This window comes from Cibotium barometz, chromosome 41 (assembly GCF_041138505.1).
Source record: "Cibotium barometz isolate CiBa-2024 chromosome 41, ASM4113850v1, whole genome shotgun sequence".
In the NCBI taxonomy this organism is placed as follows: domain Eukaryota; kingdom Viridiplantae; phylum Streptophyta; class Polypodiopsida; order Cyatheales; family Cibotiaceae; genus Cibotium; species Cibotium barometz.
In genome coordinates this window covers 31,666,699-31,689,132 of record NC_141086.1, presented here as the reverse complement: position 1 = coordinate 31,689,132, position 22,434 = coordinate 31,666,699, and the positions used below count along the sequence as shown (strand labels likewise).

General features: G+C 48.4%; 1 protein-coding gene across 2 annotated transcripts in view; it reads right to left on the bottom strand.

Annotated features, from left to right (window-relative positions):
- LOC147614863 (uncharacterized) overlaps positions 1-19,672 on the bottom strand; it is a 59,766-nt gene extending 40,094 nt beyond the window's left edge. For both annotated transcript variants that reach the window (XM_086780185.1, XM_086780184.1), the window contains exons 1-2: positions 19,626-19,672; positions 19,446-19,532 (exon numbers count right to left, since the gene is read on the bottom strand). In XM_086780185.1, coding sequence (XP_086636311.1) covers positions 19,446-19,532; positions 19,626-19,670 — 132 coding nt within the window. In that variant the 5' untranslated portion in view covers positions 19,671-19,672. The remainder of the gene's footprint in view (positions 1-19,445; positions 19,533-19,625) is intronic.
- Between the last annotated feature and the right edge of the window lie 2,762 nt (positions 19,673-22,434).

Sequence of the window (22,434 nt, the reverse complement as noted above, 5' to 3'; positions counted from 1 at the left end):
GCTGGAGAGGGGGGGGGGGGCGGGGGCGGGGGGACCTCTGGCCTGTAGTGCCAAGTGAGATCACTGGCATTGTCTGAGAGGAAGGTGGCCTGCTGCCGGATGCGTAGGAAGGCCTCTCGACATCTCCGCATGCAGTCCAAATCTCCCTGTAGCTTCCCAGAGGGTATAAATGATATCTGTCCATATGACATAGGTGGACTCCACTCGTAGGATGAGGGTTCCCTCAATGGCCTTGCTGCACCATGCCCGCCAAATGTGCATGGCACCTGATTGAAAGAATCAGAGCAAGTTCCCTCTCTGATCCTAGCACTGCCACCAGAGGCATGTCGTGGCGCCTGAAAACTCCCAGCCACTCGGGAGGGGAGGGATCCTGGTGGGGGCTCTGCCAATCGCGGGGAATGGCTGCATTGATACCGAGGACTATTTGCTCTCTGCCTCGAATCTCAACGAGGCATCTGTCCTAAGCCTCCTGAGGAAGCCGCTTGAAACTAGTCCACTCACCGAGACTGGGTTGGGCCAAAGCTGAGGGGGGGCCTGTTACAAATTACTAAGCTAAGGAGGTTAAAATATAATTAAAGCCATAATGGTAGAACTAATGACTTCTAAAACTTGATTAAGCAAGCAATTAAGTGCTAATCATGAGAGCAAGAGATAGACACACAAAAACCACTTAACATAGAGTTGATCCAAATACATCTTTATATAGCTCTCATGGAGCTCCATCCCACAAGATATGTGCACCCTTGTGCCACCCATGTGTCCATAAATGCTCACACTACATGTGCCTCCATGCACTTTCCATGTGCTATCTTTTTGACCCTTGACTTTACCTTTTACAAATGACCATACAAATCAACCTTTGACATTAGACCTTTGGTCTATTCCTTTTTTCTAATGTGCATGCTTCTTCTCTTGCTCATGTGACTCACTCCCTACCTTCCTTGTGCTCCATGGCACGACATCTCTCAACACCCTTCCTTGTTGCCATATTTTTAGGCTACTGCAAGGTGGTCAGATGTGAGGTTTACAACATATTATCACCCCCCCTCGTTTCTAACCTGGCTGGGTAACTCAAAGGCTCTTCTGTCTTGGTTACTCTCCAGATCAAAGGTTATTTTAGAGATGGCCAAGTTAATTTTTACTCCCCCACGGTGCTACTTTGGCTACTCTTTGGTGGTCACGTATTACAACTTTTTGGCTTAGGTAGTGAGAGAGATTTTTTTGCATGCTCATTTGGCCGCTTACATTCCATTTGTTTGACTCATGGTCAATCACATACACTCACTCATTCGGCGGTGAAAAATGAATAATTTGTTGTGGTGTTGTTGCAACCCATGTCAGTGCAGCTCTTGGCAATGCCCATAATGCAATGCAAAAAACCCAAAAACACTAGAATATGGCTGGCCATGTGAACACTCTCTTAAGCAGCAGGGCCCTTTCGAATAAACCTTATCTTTTCTTATGAGGCCAACTGCTGGAGTTGTTTGTGGATGAGATTGTGCCCTCTACACCATGCTGAGGGGCGGTACGACTGTGTGCATCTACTGATGCGATTGCCTACAGTTATCAAGAATTTGAAGTGTTGCTGCTGTTTTACTGATGCTCTCCGGGAGATGCACAGCTGGCGGCCCAAAGCACCTGGTCTATAGCCTTTCATTCCTCTTCTCGTATGTAAAATTACGTGTTCAAGAGAGGCGCTGCCAGCTTACAATTTGTTAACACGCTCCCTTCTCTCTCTCTCTCAACTACTAGCTGCTAGAGTCCAGGTGTACGGAGCAAAGTTGTTGCGTGTAACTGTCACACTAGATGTCGTAGATGGAATTTATTGTTGAAGGATACTGCAGCGCTCCTTAAAGTAAACTCTCTGTCTTACTGGCTTCCTAGCCACAATGTTGCTTTTCTCAAGGTGGACACGCTGCTGTGTAACACTTCCTTCTTTCTCTTTGTTGAGTGATTGATAAATTATTGCTATTATTTGCATGCTCTTTTGAACTATTTATGCTGGTGTTGCTTACCGTTATTCTACACTCCGGGTTGATATGTCTACACCCAAGGAGAGTTGTTATCTTCCCCGTACTGCTTGGTACATTACCTTGTTCGGAGACAAGCCACATGTGCTGCCGATAGGGAGGTCGCCTCTAAATGGAGAATGCCAATTGTTACCGATTTGTTGTGTGTTAAGAGTGATCTTCTGTTGTCTCTGGCTTCAGTTTGATTTTTCACTTGTTGAGGATGATGTTGTTGAGACTACTGACGATGTAGCCCTCTACTCTCCTAATGAATAGAAGTAAAGTGAAAGAGACTAATTGAAGCTTTAACTATATACTAAGACATCTACTAAGTAGGCTTTAACCTCCTAATAAGATCCAAGTTTGCTCTAATACCATGTTACAAATTACTAAGCTAAGGAGGTTCAAATACAATTAAAGCCATAATGGTAGAACTAATGACTTCTTAAAACTTGATTAAGCAAGCAATTAAGTGCTAATCATGAGAGCAAGAGATAGACACACAAAAACCACTTAACATAGAATTGATCCAAATACATCTTTTTATAGCTCTCATGGAGCTCCATCCCACAAGATATGTGCCACCCATGTGTCCATAAATCCTCACACTACATGTGCCTCCATGCACTTTCCATGTGCTATCTTTTTGACCGTTGACTTTACCTTTTACAAATAACCATACAAATCAACCTTTGACATTAGACCTTTAGTCTATTCCTTTTTCTAATGTGCATACTTCTTCTCTTCCTCACGTGACTCACTCCCTACCTTCCTTGTGCTCCATGGCAACATATCTCTCAACAGCCCCAGGCTATATGAGAACGAGCGCCCAATGGGTGACTATTGGGCATCTTGAAGAAGTGTTTCCAAATCAACGGTGGCTGGCAAAGTCTCTCCTTGTCCGAAAGGCAGTGCTCACGCCACACGATCTCCACGAAGATCCATCATACACTAGGAGTCCAGGAGCTGCCAACTGAGGGAGTTTGAGGTAAGATCCGATCAATTAGAAAGGCCTTCCAGGGTTCACCACCAAGGCCTCTCACAACCAACTTGCCTAGCAAGGCTTTGCTTCCTAGAGTTGGGTCGATGATGTCCAATCCTCCACGTGTCAGAGCCCTCCAGGCCACCTTGGTCCAAGCCGGCCGTCTAACCCGGCCCCCCAAAGAAACTTCCGGATGAGCCGTCGTACCTGACCGAGGCATGCTCTCGAAAATGCCAATAAGAAGTGATGTACCACATGGTGGCTAGGAGCACATGGTTGGCCATGATCACACAGCTAGCAAGGGAGAGGCGAGCGATGCTCCAATACAAAAGGTTCTTTGGAATACTCAAAAGAAGGCAACTGCGATGTCAATCCCAACCTGACACCCGAGGTACCTGATTGGGATACCTTGGAGATCCACTAAAATGACTCAATTGGGGGCCAAGACCATGTGGGTGAAGATCCTACCCAAAAACCACACGACTTGTGCTAATTGATTTGAGCTCCGGAGGCTAAGCAGAAAGTCTCGATGGTGAGGGCAAAACTCTGAAGGTTTCCCTCTCTCCTGAGAGGTACGCAGCTATGTTGTCCGTGAACTCCCAATCAAGTAGCTCCTCCTAGGATCTAATGGGGAGGCGGAGACCCTGCGGTCTTGTCTCCTACCCGGAGAGAGCTTCTTATCACCTCCGTCAGATGAGGAAGAGGAAAGGGGTCTCAATGGTGAGGTTCCAATGGAGAGGCGGAGACCCTGAGGTCTTGTCTCCTGCCTAGAGAGAGCTGCTTATCACCTCCGCCAGATGAGGAAGAGGAAAGGGGCAAGGGGACATCCCTGACTAATCTGAAGATCGGAAACCTATCCCCTGTGGCCCCTTGGATGCGGACCTCAATGAGAGCTGCCGAATATAGGACATAGACACCTCTAATCCATCCGCATGGAAATCCCATCCGGATTTCCATCCGGATGGAAATCCCATCCTAAGCATAGTGCCCCCTAGAAAAGCCCACACTGTCATAAGCCTTCTCAAAATCAAGAGGCACTGCCATGTCTTCCTTGCAAAGCCTAGTTGGAGTTGTCACCTCCCAAAAGGTGAAGATGTTATCCAAGATGCTTCTATCTTGGATGAAGCCAGTTTGGGTACCATGGCTCAGATCGGGCCCCAGAGAGATGAGGCTATAGGCATTGGCAGATGGCTTTGGCGGCGATTTTGTATGCGTTGCCTAGGAGGGTGATGGGGCACCACTGCAGAATCCCCAGACGGTCACCACCCTCCCTTCTGAATGAAGTGAATCAGGCCCTCAGAGAGTCTCCCTGGCATGTGACCTGAGGCCATGATCTCATTAAAGGTGGCCATAACACCGCCTTCCATGAGATCCCAATGATGCACAAAAAGAGTGACCAGCAAGCCATCCTCACCTGCACACTTGCCCCGCGGAAGGGCTTGAAATGAATCTCACAACTCAACGAGAGACAAAGGGGAGCATGAGAGGGCCTCGACACCTAGGGGCACCACCTCCCGCATAGGTTGCCAGACTCTCTCCCTCGCAGCCTCCACAAGGGGGGGGGAGAAAATTTCAAAATCTCCTAAAAGGAGATCTTCAAAGAAACATGTGGCTATCTCCCGAACCTGAGGGGGACTGCCTCTATAGTACCGTCTGGGCTCCTCAGCCTCCAAACCCATCTCTGCGATGTCGAGGGCCTACCATCTCAAAGAAACCACAAATGACCTTGTCCCCTGCCTCAGTCCAGAGGGAGGCCCTCGCACAGTATCAATACTCCACCCTCCTCTCCTTGGTTGATTGGATCTCTATGCGGGTTGCCTCACTCTGAGACTCCACACACAGATTGTCGAGGGTCTGCTCCAAGAGACACTAGAGAAAGGCTAGGCCCCTGTGGAGACTCTTCGCCTGATCTCTGAACGTGGTGAACTGCACTCTGTAAAAGGGTGTTGATATCCTGTAGTCCAGAGTCAAACGATGCTGCCACCTCTCATGGCCTAAAAGTGAGGGTCTCCCAACTCTCCTTGTCGCGATCTCTAGGTCCTGGACCAACCAGTAAGGGATGTTGACACTCTGCTAACCATCTGGTCTCCATGAGTTCTCCAGGAGGCGCATGATCTTATAGCATAGTGCCTGTGAGAATAACAATCAAATCATCTCTGTTGCAAGCCCACTCATCCACATAAAATCTATCAATGTGCGAGAGATTTAATCCATGCATCCTCTGGTCTGATCTGTAGAAGCGAAGGCTTCCCGGTGTGCGGCCAAACTTTGGTAAGTGCCATGGATCCTGGCCACTTAAGGAGGGGACCAACTCCTTCCAAGCCATGTACTCACACCCTGTGATAGTAACCAAGCCTCCACCCTACCTATCCTCTGGGTCCTCCAACATTTTAAAATCTCCACCTGTGCACAAAAAATCTGCCTAGAGAAGTGCCTGTCTCACCTGGGCCCAAAACTCAGTCTGCCCTGCCACCCTATTGGGGGCATAAATGTTGAGGAGACCCACATGGTCCTCCCCAACCCGGACTATAATCCACTTCACTCTCCCCTAAACAATGATGCTTAAATCCAGCATCGACAAAAGTAGTTGCTCATTGACCAAAATGCACACCCCTCCCTAGTTCCCCTCAGGGCCGCAAGCAGGGGACCAAAAGGTATAGCTGCATCTGGGAAAAATCTCCCCACATTTGTGAATGCATCCTACCAAAAGGTGATGTTCCTGCAGGAACAAGAGATCGATTGGGCCTCCTACATAGGTTTTTGAAGCTCCTGAAGTACCCCTCTTCTATGGCGGAAGCAGCCCTCCCCCCTCCCCTGATCATTTCAAGACACGATCCCCATAACTAAGGCTGGGAGGAGTGACACCTTCTCAAGACACCCTCTCCATGGAGGGTGTCTTGAGCATGCTTTTGAAAATCCTGAAGAAGTACCCCTCTTCTGCAGTGGAAGCCAACACCCCCCCCCCCACCCTCCCCCCGCCAAAATATATATATATATATATAATCCAGTGATCATTTCAAGACACGATCTGCATAACTAAGGCTGGGAGGAGTGAGACCTGCTCAAGACACCCTCCCCATAGAGGGTCTTCGCGGTCAGTTTCGAGGGGGGATAATCACAATCTGACAGGGGCCAGATGCGGGCCAAAAGATCCATGATCATGTCCTCCATAAAACTCCACTCCGGTCTGCTGGCCCTACAGTACACCTGCTCTATGCTCCATCCATCACAAAATAAAGGAATTGGAGAAGAAGGGCCTCCAACGGGGAGCGACTGCCACAAGGAACACATACAATATCATCTCCAAGCTCGGGGCATCAATGTCTCCATCCTCATATCGGAAGGACAGCGACTGAGGGCCTCCAAGGGACAGTGACTACCACGTGGATGAACACATACAATATCATCTCCAAGCTCAGGGCATAAATGTCTCCATCCTGATATCGGAGGGAGGAGCCTGCTAGCTCCATGTAGGCCAGGGCCCAAAAGTGGGTGATGATATCGACTAGACGGCTATCTCAGCTAGGGAGACCGCCTAAGAGTGGATGCCCGATTAGGCAGACTCGCAATCCCACTCCCTGCCGGGAGCGACGCTGAGTTTGGTTGCACACTGGGAAGCCTTCCCTTCTCCAAATTAGAATAAAGGATGCAAGGACCACTGTCGCGCATTTTTCTGTGAATGAATGGGCTTGCAACAGAGGTTGTTTGATTAGTATTCCCACAGGCACCATGCTGTCAACCCATTCGCCAGTTTTCCTTCTCCTAGAGGACACATGCAGACCAAATCATCAACAGAGTGTTCGCATCCCTGATTGTTTGGTCCACGACCCAGAGATTGTCAGAAGAGCCGAGCTAGAGCACCCTTTTATGAGGGGTAGCTCACTAGGTTCAGAGAGCAGCAGGGCAGTCTCTGTAAGGGCCTAGCCTCCCTCCAGCGGCTGCAAGATCTGCAGTCCGTGGGTGGAGTCTCAGATGGAGGCTTCGGCAGCCTTTGGTTTGGAACCCTTTATCCGTTTACCCAGTCGCCACATGTTGGGGGGCCGCCGACTGCATGTATCGTGGGGAGCCTTGAGCATGGGACCAGCCAGGTCTCTTGGAGATTGGATCACACACAGACAGTTACCCCCGGAGGCGCAAGTGTGGCTGTTTTAATTAACTAATAGAAGGATCTTTTTCTCCGGGAAAAAAAATGATAAGAGGAATTATTTCATTACAAGCTCAAATTTGAGAAGGAATGATAAGAGGAATTATTTCCTTACAACTAGGAGCTCAAATTTGAGAAGGAATGATATTTGGGATCGGTTAAGTTTTTTTTTTTTTTTTTTCAGAAATGACTTCTATTAAGTATGAGACATACAACAATCACAACTATAAGCTGGAAGAGAATAGAATCACCCCAATATGTAAGGTGATTTCAACCACTGAGGAGCATCATGATGCCATGTAAGACCTGTGGTACTAGAGCAAAAGAAGATGCCATGGTCCCATTCCTGCATAAATATCACACGCTTCGCCTGCACAGAACGAGAGGGCCCCTGAATGCGAGCCCAAGTAGCCATAAGAGTGTGGATGATATCACCCCATATAGTACTAATGCACTGAGACCCAAAAATCTGGACACCCTCAATAGCCTCCGTGCATCTAGCTCTCCAGATCTGCCATGCTGTAATACTGGCAATAATCTCCCAACTGGTGTCAATCCTCTGTCTAGGGGGTGTATAATCAGAGTGAGGAACATCCTGCAATAGACCATGCTGGGCAATACCTCTACGAATGAAAAAAACCAAATCTGTACCACTGCCCTCATAAAAAAGTTGCGGACCGGACTGGGAGAGCCAAGCAACTGCCCCCCAAGTCACATGCATGGCTCGGCCACTCAATTTGCCCATAAGTTGGGCTACAGGACCCCAAATCTGCTGTGCAATGCTGCACCCCCATAGACAATGTTGTACGGACTCAAAATCTGCCGCACATCTAGGACAAGAAGGTGCTACACCGAAAACTGATCTCCAGTGATTAGTGGGCAGACCACCATGTAAGAATAACCAAAAGAAATGAGAGATGTGGCTCCTTCTGTATGAGTGCCAAATTCTACGCCAATATCTGTGCTGTATCACTGGAGAAATATCATAGCTCTCCCAATGATGCCTGAGAGTAGGGATCCTATCCATCTGTCGAGTGAGGAGAAGCCTGGCATTCCGAACAGTGAAACTGAAAAAAGAAAGGCTTTTCAAAGGATCGAAGGCATCAATCCACTCCCACTCTCCCGGATCCCACTGAAGATATCTGATAGGACTGCCACCATATAGCCACAAACTTTTTTTTTTTTTTTGGTAAATTTACATAAGAGTCTCCAAAACGGAGAGCCACAAACACCAAGAGCCATCTACCATGCATCTGGTCAACATCTGTCATGAAAGATAGCTATAGTAGGCTGTCAACAGGCTGAAAACCAGTCGACCAGCCCTCATGCCTGAAAAGCAAGCGCCTTCCTCAAATTTGGAGTTTTTCTCAATAATAGAGGCTCCCTGCCAGTAATAGCTGCCCAAATATTGTCGAGAGCCCGTCTTTTGGCCGCCACGTGTATTAAATAAGTCCTATCTTGTGTGTACAACTTATAAGTTGTCCGGCCACTTGTAAGTGTGTGTGAACTTGCACCCATAATTATTAGTATGTGAAAACGTAAAGCTGTAAATTGGGTTGTTGGGGACACCACCTGCAAAACACATGTAGACCACGTGTCAGTTCTAAACCGGTGTCCATAGGGTGCCTAGGAGTCCATAGCCCCATGGACAATGCAAGCAGAAATCTCAAGCATTGTCCATGCAAACAAGACAATTCATCTAAAGTTAAATCAAAGTCATGCACACACATGAATGCAGCTAGACTGGAAGAAACACCCATCTGCTCAGTTGTATCAGCTAAAATGTCCAGGGCTCATGATCCTTCCAGAACCTTCCCAGAACATAAATACAGAAAATCTATAGGATAGCTAGTCCTAGAAAATCACATCATGTGAGGCTCCATACATGTATACCATGTAAGGCCCCACAAGCCACACATGTACTATCATGTCAGGCTCCATGAGCCATACATGTACTGTCATATCAGGCTCCATATGCGACACAGACACACCATGTCAGGCACCAACCATACATGTATGTCATGTCAGGCCCACATGCCACACATGAACACTAGAAAAAAGAAGTTGTGAGAAATTTTGTGACAATCTTCCCCTCTTATTACAGCCATTATCAGAGCATGGAGACGAACGAGACCATTTTTGCGACAAAGACCTCCTAGGTCTTTTTTCTTCCGGCTTATAGTTGTGATTGTTGTATGTTTTTCTCATACTTAATAGAAATCACCCCAACATGTAAGGTGATTTCAACCAGTGAGGAGCATCATGATGCCATGTAAGACCTGTGGTACTAGAGGAAAAGAAGATGCCATGGTCCCATTCCTGCATAAATATCACACGCTTCGCTTGCGCAGAACGAGAGGGCCCCTGAATGCGAGCCCAAGTAGCCATAAGAGTGTGGATGATATCACCCCATATAGTACTAATGCACTGAGACCCAAAAATCTGGACACCCTCAATAGCCTCCGTGCATCTAGCTCTCCAGATCTGCCATGCTGTAATACTGGCAATAATCTCCCAACTGGTGTCAATCCTCTGTCTAGGGGGTGTATAATCAGAGTGAGGAACATCCTGCAATAGACCATGCTGGGCAATACCTCTACGAATGAAAAAAACAGAATCTGTACCACTGCCCTCATAAAAAAGTTGCGGACCGGACTCGGAGAGCCAAGCAACTGACCCCCAAGTCACATGCATGGCTCGGCCACTCAATTTGCCCATAAGTTGGGCTACAGGACCCCAAATCTGCAATGCAATGCTGCACCCCCATAGACAATGTTGTACGGACTCAGAATCTGCCGCACATCTAGGACAGGAAGGTGCTACACCAAAAACTGATCTCCACTGATTGGTAGGGAGACCACCATGTAAGAATAACCAAAAGAAATGAGAGATCTGGCTCCTTCTATATGAGTGCCAAAGTCTATGCCAATATATGCGCTGTATGCGCTGTATCACTGGAGAAATATCATAGCTCTCCCAATGAAGCCTGAGAGTAGGGATCCTATGCATCTGTCGAGTGAGGAGAAGGCTGGCAGTGAAACTGAAAAAAGGAAGGCTTTTCAAAGGATCGAAGGCATCAATCCACTCCCACTCTCTTGGATCCCACTGAAGATATCTGATAGAACTACCACCATATAGCCACAAACACCAAGAGCCATGAGTCACTAACTGAGGAGAAGGGTCAATGAACCAGTGCTTCCCCGAGCGACCAACAATCCTCATTGGACTAAGCCTAGTGTTTGGTATGATCTCCTCCATACTACATCTCCTCAATCTCCCACCAGGCATGATAGAATACATGAGGAAATCTGTATCCTCCTGGCCTAGCAGAGCAATGACCTGCAGAGGTATGCCTATCCTCGAAAAAACTCCCAGCCAACTCGGATGATAGTCTCCGTGAAAGGTCCCAGAAAGCCACTCATGTGGAATAGGTGCATCAATCTTATCAATACAAATGCGAGAGCCCCTAAGATGCTGAGTGGATGCAACTCTCCGATCCTCCGGAAGACTCTTAAAGGTCTTCCAAGCAAGAACTATGTATGCGCATCTCTCCCATCCTGACCATTGCATATAACGAGATGCACCAAGTGGCCGACAAGCCTCATCCCTAATGAACTCGTTCCACATAATAGGTTGTCGGTCAGCCTCGTCTAAAGACCTAGGAAGCCTTTGTCGCAAAAAATATCTCATGCTTCTCCATGCTCTGACAATGGCTGCAATAAGAGGGGAAGACGGTGCCCTAATATCAGCCTCTGTGAACAAAAAACGTGTGTTGGGCATCCAGTCTCTCCCGAGCCTGGGTGTACATCTGGAAATTTGAGACAAGAAAAAATCCTTCCAAGGCTCAGTGCCTGGTAGGAAACCTCTGACCGCAAGTTTGCAAAGCAACGCCCTGCATTGAACATCCGGATCGATAATATTCAAGCCCCCCTCTCTTTTGGGCTGAATAACTATGAGCCAAGCTATCCTGGCAAGAGTGTCTGAGGTGCCATCCAAGCCCGACCAAAGAAAATTGTGGATCAATCTCCGCAATTGGCCAAATCACGCACAAGAGAAGCACCAACAAGAGGCAATAAACCAAGCTGAGGCAAGCAAAACCTGATTAGCCACCAAAGCTCTCGAGGCTAAAGCTAATCTCCTGGAGCTCCAATGGAGGAGCTTCTTCCGGATACTCATAAGTACCGGAGCAAACTGCTGTGTAGGAATAATATCAATCCCAACTTGGCATCCCAAATATCTAGCAGTACATCCTCTGCTGATCCAAGTAAAACCAAGCTCTGCACCCCAATCAACTCTCGGTGAATCACTAACCCAAAAACCAACAGATTTGTGCCAATTAATGAGTGCCCTTGCTGCCAAACAGAACTCCTCTAGTGCTACCCGGAAGGAACATAAGCATCGGTGGCAATCTGTCTAACCATGAGAGGATCTGAGTGAAGAGTGCCATGTGAATCCTACAACTGCCTGACACTATCTCTCGCATGAGATGGGCCGTGAGAAGCAAAGAAATGTATGTTACATCTGCCACCCATCTGTGTCCAAAAGGACTCAGAGTAGGAACGACCAGATCTCGTGGTCGACGAAGGACCCCCTTTAGAGGCAGAAGTACATCTCGCATAGGTAAGGGAGGGAAAATCTGACGATGTAAACCTTACCTCTCTCTCCCACTCCGGGGAAAAGCCAAGGCTAGTCCTCAGAACTGGAGAGGTACCATGACAATGCGAATGTGCAACATCATCCTCAAGGGTGCAATCATCCTGGAAATAACTGTAATGCAGCATCCTCCTGTGAGGGATCCAGATCATGTGCCTGCAAGGCCTCATCCTCCAAAAAAGGATCAACATCCTGTGAGGCAAGAGCTGCATAGGGGTTAGGGTGCTCCATAAGGAGTGTGGGTGAAGGGGCAGGTACGGGGGTCCGAGGTCTTTGGATGAGGCTGGCCGACAACCTATTATGTGGAATGAGTTCATCAGGGAGGATGAGGCCGGTTGGCCACTTGGTGTATCTTGTTACACGCAGTGGTCAGGATGGGAGAGATGTGCATACACAGTTTTTGCTTGGAAGAACTTTAAGAGTCTTCTGGAGGATCGGAGAGCTACATCCATTCAGCATCTTAGGGGCTCTCGCATACGTATTGATCAGATTGATGCAGCTATTCCGCATGAGTGGCTCCCTGGGACCTTTCGTGGAGACTAAAATCGGAGTTGGTTGGGAGTCTTTTCAAGGATAGACAGACCTCTACAGGTCATTGCTCTCCCGCGCGAGGAGGATAGACATACCTCTACAGGTCATTGCATCATCTACTCTATCATGCGTGGAGGGAGATTGAGGAGATGTAGCATGGAGGGGATCATCCCAAATACTAGGCTTAGTCTAGTGAGGATTGTTGGTCGTTCGGAGAAGCATTGGTTCATTGACCCTTCTCCTCAGATAGTGACTCATGGCTCTTGGTGTTTATGGTTAGATGGCGGTAGTCCTATCAGATATCTTCAATGGGATCCAGGAGAGTGAGAGTGGATTGGTGCTTTCAATCCATTGAAAAGCCTTCCCTTTTTCAATTTCACGTCCGGAATGCCAAGCTTCTCCTCACTCGATAGAAGCATAGGATCCCTACTCTCAGGCCTCATTGGGAGACTTATGATATCTCTCCAATGATACAGCGTAGATATTGGCATAGGCTTTGGCATTCATACAGAAGGAGCCAGATCTCTCATTTCTTTTGGTTATTTTTACATGGTGGTCTCCCCACCAATCACTAGGGATCAGTTTTCGGTGTAGCACCTACCTGCCCTAGATGTGCGGCAGATTCTGAGACTGTACAACATTGTTTATGGGGATGCAACATCGCACAGCAGATTTGGGTTTCTATAGCCCAACTTATGGGCAAATTGAGTGGCCGCGCCATGCACGTGACTTGGGGGACAGTGGCTTGGCTCTCCCAATCCGGTCTGCAGCTTTTTTATGAGGGCAGTGATACAGACTCTCCTATTTTCATTCGTAGAGGTATTGCCCAGCATGGTTTATTGCAAGATTTCCCTCACTCTGATTTACACCCCTCAGACAGAGGATTAACACTAGTTGGGAGATTGTTGCCAGTATTACAGCATGGCAGATCTAGAGAGCTAGATGCATGGAGGCTATTGAGGGTGTCCAGATTTTTGGGTCTCAGTGCATTAGTACTATATGGGGTGACATCATCCATACTCTCATGGCTACTTGGGCTCGTATTCAGACGTCCTCTCGTTCTGCGCAGGCAAAGCGCGTTGATGGCACGGAAGCGGTAAAGCTGTTTACGCCCTTATAGCATGCCACACTTCCACACACGCATGCAAACACACCAGAACACCAGACCAAAGAGCATGAACAAGACTTATTTTTCAGAAAGGACCTTCATCTTTACAGAATTGGATATCCCAAAATATCCCAGACACCAGCTTCATCAAGCACCCGCTCGCAATCAGCCCTCTCCAGCTCCTGGTCGCTCCGAATCCCTTCGCTCCTTGCTTCTCTGCAGCCGACCTTCTCGTTCTCTGCTCTACTCCTCAGCTGAAGACCACTCTCCCCTACACCATCAGCAGACTGCCAGTCCTCAAAGCAAACCACAGCAACCACTTTCTTTGTCACCAACTTGACAACCAGCCCACTATCCAGACCAAGCCCACTATCCAGACCAAGCCACTTGCAGCTGCGCCAGACCTTGCCAGCTGTTTTTGCCTTCGCTCGCTACACCAGTAGCACCTGCCAGTCGAGGCCTTCTTTGCAGCCTCCTGCTACGCTTGAGGCCCCCCCTCTTCAAGGCCCGTCTGTCTGCTGCAGCACCCCAGTGACCTTCGCACACCAGCGGCCCTCTCTCCCTGTTTGCTCCCAGCAGAATCACCAGCGGCTGCTCCAGCCACCACACAAGCACCAGCGCCCCAGAGCCTTCTCTGCAGCCCCCTGCTACGCTCGAGGCCCCCCCTCCACTCAAACAACACGGCCTACTTCCCTTCACGTCTGTGTACTCCCGTGGCTGCAGCTAGCCACCACACAACACCAGCGGGGCTCTCTTCCCCATCGGCTCCCAGCCGAATCCACACACTCCCAGACACCAGCTCTCTACACGACCCCTGCGCAGCAACCCAGTGAGGTCCTCCCACTGCTACAACACGACCTCTCTCCTTTTTTTTTGTTCAGCTGCGCCTGCTCCCCATTTCGCCAGCTTCCAGAACTGTGCGCTGGCAGCAGCTCCAATCTCCACGCCACCTTTCCAGAAGAAGGCCACGTTCACCATTTTATTTATTTTATTTTGAAAAAAAAAAGGCCACCATGTTCTCTTTTCACACCATGCCCATAGCACATCACCCCCTTATCTTTATTGCCCTTACTTCCACATACCTTCAATGCGACCTTCCAAGTGCCCATTGTCCATGCGGACGCATACACAATTCAAGTGGCCGAGCAGCTGATACCATCTCCATCTGACCTCTCACCCGACAGGCCTGCAACAAGCTCAAAGCCAATACCGTCCACCCTTTACACCTGGCAACGCCCTCAAAAGTAAAACCTTCACACACGCCATGCACACATATGCACACATTATCAGCCTCTATTTTTAGCCACACATATTTAGCAACCCCCTTACTTCTGCTGAGACATTTATGTCCAGCAGCTGCACTAACAGAAACCATTTATCCTCCTGGATCAAACAAAAACCTCGGTGCTTCTACCTTCCAATTCTTCAAGCATTTTTCTCCATCAAACAACCGTTGATACACCCTGCCATAGCCTTCCACTTTCAGCAACCCCCTTGGCTCTTTATATATGGCCTCATCACCATATTCTACTCCATTTCCTCCTCCATACCAGCTCACATAGTTTTGTGACGGAAACCACCACTCCTCACCTGTACTCCCCTCTGACATACCTGACTCCCATTCATAATCATATACTGATAAAAGACACATCTCATCATCAACTCCCATCTCATGGTCGCTCAATTTACAGCCCACATCATTGGCTTCCAACCCTTCCTCTGGGCAAACTGCCAAACAAGGACTATAACCAAACCACTTATCCATATGCTGAGCATCCACATGTGGTGTGTCCACTGTTGACCCATTTCCTTTCAGCCCATCAACATCACACACAGCAACCTCATGCACTGTAGACTCATCATTGTCGCTTTCCTGCAGTTTCTCCAGCTTCAAGACCATTGGCGATCCTGCAAGATTCTCCACATCTTGCACAGGCATCCCTACCAAGTCCAAGCTCCCCAAACTCCCAGGCAAAGCATCTTGGTCCCCCTGACCAACAACAATAGCCTCACATGCATCCTCACCACTCACAACCACCGACTCATTCTCTTGGGCATGACAAGGAACACACACCTTATGATCAGCAACCGCACATCCAGAATCCATCACGTCATCATCCAAAGGAGCATCCAGCTCATCATCAGTCACACCATCACTCTCTTCCTGCTGCACAACTGGCATGCAAGTAGTCTTCTCCAAGGAAGCCAACTCCAACAAATCATGTAGTGCACTATCAAGTACACAGTCCAACTCATCATCCACACTCTCACAGGCTGCAATATCCAACTCATCACCCGGATCATCCATACATACTCCATCCATAGCATCTTCACTAGTAACACCTTGATCATCACACTCCACCTTGACTGGCTGAAGTACTGGCACCTGCAAGTCATTACTCTTTTCTGAATCAAAGAGATCATTCAAGTCATATCCATGCTCAAACTCATCAGGCTCCACAGCACTAGCATCACTTTCACAATCCACAGCTCCATCAATACTCCCATCCTCCTCCTCCTCACCTCCTAAAAGCTCTTCAGGGCTGATTCCAAAAACCTCACCCTTCTCCATTCCCAACAGATTAATCTGTCCCATATCCTGCTCTCCAAATGTGACCTTATGGGCTTCACAAACATTGGGCTGAATTGCTTGCTTCACCTGCATATTAGGGCCCATCACCTTATCACTCATTCCCAAAGACAATTGATATATGCCACCATTAGCTTTGGCTGGTCTCTCACATTGCGGACTGATATGACCCCACTCACCACAATTCCGGCATTGCACATCACACGGATACCCTCTCCTTCTTCCAATATCTGCTGAATTCCCTTCAAAACCAGATGATGCATCAGTCTTCCTTTCCATATCACCTATACCTCTTCCTCTTCCTGCAGACTCTATCCAATTCACGCTTAAAGACTTCATGAGCTCCACTGCTTCATGAACCTCCCTCTTCAAAGAATCCTCCTGTTTAGGAACAACAGCAGCTCTTCTTCCAGGATGCATACTCTCAATCTCTGGCATCTTCACAAACCTCCTTGGCTCTTCCTGCATTCCCATCTACCTCAGACGCTTCATCTTCCACTCCTTCTCTCGAGCAACTCTGACAGCCTCCTCAAAGCTATCCAGGTTCTTCAGCTCCACCTTCAGACGAATCGTTGGCTCCAGACCAGCCACAAATCGGTCTCTCTTTATCATCTGCGGGGGTACTTCAGGAATCAGAGCCTCACACCATAGACTCCACAGTCTACCAAACTCAATCAAATACTGATCCACATCCTGACCGTTCTTCTGCTGAATGTTACACAACTCCTTCCACACCTCATTCGGACTCTTCACATGGACAAACTTTGCCAAAAATGTAGCTCTGACTACACGGTACTCAGGATCCTGTTGATGAATATTCCTGTGTGCAGTCATAAACATCTGCAGCCATGCTTTTGCATCACCCTGCAAGCAATAAGTCAAAATCCGAGAAAGGATCTCCGGGGTTGCCCTGTCTTTCATCAAAGCTGTAAACTCCATCTTCTCCAAAAACCTGGTTGCATTCTCCTGTGGCAATCCCCAATACTGCGGAAAATCCTAAGCCATTTCCAAAATCTTGTTTCACACAGCCCCTGTCTTCTTTCACAAACCAGAGGAAATCTGGTCCTCTGTGGAGGCACCAAAAAGTGATGGCACGGAAGCGGTAAAGCTGTTTACGCCCTTATAGCATGCCACACTTCCACACACGCATGCAAACACACCAGAACACCAGACCAAAGAGCATGAACAAGACTTATTTTTCAGAAAGGACCTTCATCTTTACAGAATTGGATATCCCAAAATATCCCAGACACCAGCTTCATCAAGCACCCGCTCGCAATCAGCCCTCTCCAGCTCCTGGTCGCTCCGAATCCCTTCGCTCCTTGCTTCTCTGCAGCCGACCTTCTCGTTCTCTGCTCTGCTCCTCAGCTGAAGACCACTCTCCCCTACACCATCAGCAGACTGCCAGTCCTCAAAGCAAACCACAGCAACCACTTTCTTTGTCGCCAACCTGACAACCAGCCCACTATCCAGACCAAGCCACAACACCAAGGTGGCTCCCTCTTCTCGTTTTCTCTGTCTGCAGAATTACCTGCCAGCACTTCGTCTCGCACAAACCTGCAGCTGCTTCCACTGCAGCTATCACCAGCCCGTCTCAAACCCCTTCACGACTGTCGCCAGCTTTCATCTATGAACTCGCACCAGAGCCGGTCACCTATCAGCCCAGTTGACCACGGCGGCTTCTGTGCTCTTTGCCCTTCACAAACGGGGGGGGGGGGGGGGGGCCTAGCCTCTATACAACTGCCACACACCCAGCCCGTTGCCTTCCGTTGATAGCCACAGCTGCGCTCCACACTTGCTTCTTTAGCCTGTCCTGCAGCTACGCCAGAGGGCCTCAACCACCCTCTGCTTTACCACTTCTCTGCGCTCCTAATCCCTTCGCTTTATCTTGCAGCTGCGCCAGACCTTGCCAGCTGTTTTTGCCTTCGCTCACTACACCAGTAGCACCTGCCAGTCGCTCGAGGCCTTCTCTGCAGCCTCCTGCTACGCTCGAGGCCCCCCCTCTACAAGGCCCGTCTGTCTGCTGCAGCACCCCAGTGACCTTCGCACACCAGCGGCCCTCTCTCCCTGTCTGCTCCCAACAGAATCACCAGCGGCTGCTCCAGCCACCACACAAGCACCAGCGCCCCAGAGCCTTCTCTGCAGCCCCCTGCTACGCTCGAGGCCCCCCTCCACTCAAACAACACGGCCTACTTCCCTTCACGTCTGTGTACTCCCGTGGGCTGCAGCTAGCCACCACACAACACCAGTGGGGCTCTCTTCCCCGTCGGCTCCCAGCCGAATCCACACACACCAGCTCTCTACACGACCCTGCGCAGCAACCCAGTGAGGTCCTCCCACTGCTACAACACGACCTCTCTCCTTTTTTTTTGTTCAGCTGCGCCCGCTCCCCATTTCGCCAGCTTCCAGAACTGTGCGTTGGCAGCAGCTCCAATCTCCACGCCACCTTTCCAGAAGAAGGCCACGTTCACCATTTTATTTATTTTATTTTGAAAAAAAAAAAGGCCACCATGTTCTCTTTTCACACCATGCCCATGGCACATCACCCCCTTATCTTTATTGCCCTTACTTCCACATACCTTCAATGTGACCTTCCAAGTGCCCATTGTCCATGCGGACGCATACACAATTCAAGTGGCCGAGCAGCTGATACCATCTCCATCTGACCTCTCACCCGACAGGCCTGCAACAAGCTCAAAGCCAATACCGTCCACCCTTTACACCTGGCAACGCCCTCAAAAGTAAAACCTTCACACACGCCATGCACACATATGCACACATTATCAGCCTCTATTTTTAGCCACACAGCGTTATATTTATGAGGGAGTGGGACCATGGCATTTTCTTTACCTCGAGTCCCACAAGTCTCTCATGGCATCATGATGCTTCTCAGTGGTTGAAATCACCTTACATATTGGGGTGATTCTATTCTCTTCCGGTTTACAGCCATGACTTTTCTACGTCTTTTTCATACTTAATGGAAGTCTCTTTCTTGCAAAAATAAAAACCAAAATGCACAGATGCAATTGAGAGCACTCAAATACATCCCATCACATACACTTTGTTGCATTTGGGGTGATACTGTTGTACCACAGTTTACAGCTCTCCCAAATGTAATACATACCTCACAAATACTTTGCTGCATTTGTGGTGATATTGTTCATACTTTGATCGCTAGTTGGAGCAGAGTACATGGTTACAGATAAGAGAAAGACCTTTCTCATAGAATAGAAGACTTGCCCTCTCTTCCCTGAGACTTCTTTTGGCTTATCCTGGTGCTTCAAGCACATTTACGGATTTTCCATGCTTTGCATGCTGTATTTGTACTTTGCGTCTTTTGACTTTTTACATCTTTTTTATACTTCATAAAGAAAGTGTTTTTTTCAGGGGGAAAAAAACAAGTGTGATAGAAGATGACTTAAATTTACCTGTATTCTATGGGAAAGAACTGCATGGCTGCAATATATGCTGTGGACACTACGCTTGAATGGAAGAATTGTTGGCAAGTCATGTATCTGCACATTCATATGGAAACACGAATGTGTCATGTTTCCTGAGTAATAATGAGAACATCTACCATTTGAAATATTTACGCGATAGATATGAACCTGAAGATCATAAAGTCCATCTTGGATAAGATCAAATGCCAGCATACCTCTGCAAAAGAACCCAGCTGATATCACCTCTATTTGCCAAAATTCCTCAAGTAACATGAAGACATACGCGTTGCATATCCCAGAGAAAAAAATTGACAAAGGCCATACATATGGGTGAGGGCTTTAATATAGCCAGTCAAACAAAAACAAGCCAATGAAAGGTTACCCTAATGGCTCCGCTGAATTCTGAGAGTCTCCTTAGAAATTTGGTCAGGAGAGCACTCATGGCTTAAAAGAGATATGGGAGGCAACACAAGGTCATCCTCCACTAGCTGATGGTCACATTATCCCTAATGGGGGAGATAATACCCCAATCATCCTCTTCCTTGGAACTGCTGACAAAAGCTGAACTTAGACAATCAGCCTTTAGACTTTGACCCTGGATTCAGCGTCACTATCATGACCAATTGATTTGAGTTTTACTTGGACCTTGAGAGGCATTACTACCAGATAATAGGGCTGTAAGGTGGGGGTGAATATCAGCCGTTTACAACAATTTGCCAAATGCTAGAGAGCATTCCAAAAAAGCTGATGATTTTGGAGTTCAGCCAAGCATGTCTTGGCTTCTAAGGAAGTAGTCAAAGCGTTTCTTTCCCTAACTTGAATGCATTGCCTTTTGCTAATGTTTTGCTAGATCTGTTGTTGGGTAGTTGAAAAAGTTAGAGATTCCAATTAAATAGCAATACTAAGACACCAGAGCCTCTTGCTCAAGAAACTATTTCTAACAGAAGATCTTCAGAGCGACTCACTCGGGGCCTCATATCACAATATCCTGACGCTTGGCTATCCCGTCAGCGCTCCTCAATCTGACTGGGTGCAGAACAAAGTTGGCTGTTAGAAGTTATACCTTCCAAGGGAGCAGCCCTAACAAGCACTTTCCGCCAAACAACTTCAATACGTAGTGAGACAAAGCTTAGCTATATAAAGAGATTTTTTTTCCAAATAAGATCATTTTATTAGTTAGTTATAAAGAATAAACCAGCCCGGCCGAATACAACACTTCTAAAAAGCAGTCCAAATATACATATGAGATAAGGAAGGGGTGAGTCCCTCCTCAGCTGCCGCTCTATCGGAGGGAAGCTACAACTAGAGGCAGAGGAAAAAGCCACACTAGGGACCTGTAGTGCCAAGAAACTCCACCGTACTCCCTGGATAGGAAGGGTCCAGGGTCTAGGCACGAAAGAAAGCCTTACACCGCTGCTGCAAGCGCTTTGAATCACTGGTCAAGAACTCAAAGAGGCCCCGGAGGGTGTGTGTACAAGGTCCGCCCAAATAAAATGGATGACCTTAGCTGAGGGGGTACTCAGGCCGTAGATGGCCTGGCTGCATCATCGAGCTCGCCATATGCACCAGGCTGCTATGTTATTGAAGATCTCTCATCGTGAGCTAGTGTGTGATTGTGGAGTCCAGGGCTTTCTCAGAACTGACGCTAAAGTTATTACAGAGATGCGCATGTGAATAGGACTCAAAGAAGACCTGGTTGAAGCAAACAAAATGGAAGAAGTTTGGCCATGCAAGACAATGGAAGAGTAGAGTAATACCAAATCATCCTCATAAAGTAAGGCCTCGCTGCCTCTGCAATCCAAGCTACAGCCCCCCATGTGACGGTATGGGCAATCCTTGGATCGGAGGTAAATAGGCAGAGGATGCACTGCCAAACCTGTTGTGCTTTGGGACAGTCCCACAGGCAATGTCTCTAGCTCTCCTCATGGCCACAAGTGGCACAGCTCGCTGGTCTGCAATCACCCCTAAGCTCTGATGGGCTATGAGGTAGAGAAAGAAGATCTTCCAAGAACGGAAGCTGCCCTAGAGTCTCTGCCAAAATTCCTCGAGATGAAAGTCTCTCTGGGACTCCATGTGCCTACCAATGTTGCTGCTCCGCCAGGGTGCCACCTTTGGTCTCGAGGAGGATCAGACCACCGAGTCGGGCAGAGTAATCAAAGAAGGGGATGGTCTCCTCGGGATCATGAATCAATGGGTCTCTCCACTGCCACTCTCCGAGGTCCCACTATATGTGAACCAGTGGACTGTTCTCCCAAAGCCATAAGCGCCACGATGTGATGCCTCTAACCTCAAAAGAGGGGTTTCGGGGGGCAGGATCGGGATCTGTTGCCCACTTCCTCCACTTTGCTGCCGGCCACACCAACCCACTGACTTGAGGGGTGGAGGGAAGGCCATCGTCGATCTGCCACACTGGGACGCTGTTAAGAGGCTCCACGGTCCGACCCCATGAGTGCCCCGTGAAAAACCAAAAACCACAATGCAGGTGAATGTTTCCATCCATGGGGTATTCGAGAGATCCTCGGGAGGAAGAAGCCAATCCGGTGACATGGCAGACTCGATGTCACATGGATCATAATGGAGGCTCCTCTTAGGGTGCCCAGGCGGTCCTACTATGTAGGCTCCGGGATTCGATGGTAACTTTGCCATGTACCCAGAGTCTGAGTTCGCCTCCCACCGCAGAGCCAGCCCAAGGAGAGGTGAAACGAGCACCAATCATCTGTCCTGAGGGGAGGCGGAAATGAGTGTTCCATCCCATGGGCTCTGATGATGGATTTATAGAGAGGCCTAGATACATGGAGGGCTCTATAAATCCATCACTGATGATGGATTTATAGAGAGGCCTAGATACATGGAGGGCTTTTTACCACACGGCTCCCGAGTGGCTATTGGTCAGCTCAGAGTTTCATCACACCGATTGGAGATTGAGACTGGCAGAGCAGCACGGATCCCCCGAGAGGAGAGGGTATGCAGATTGTGC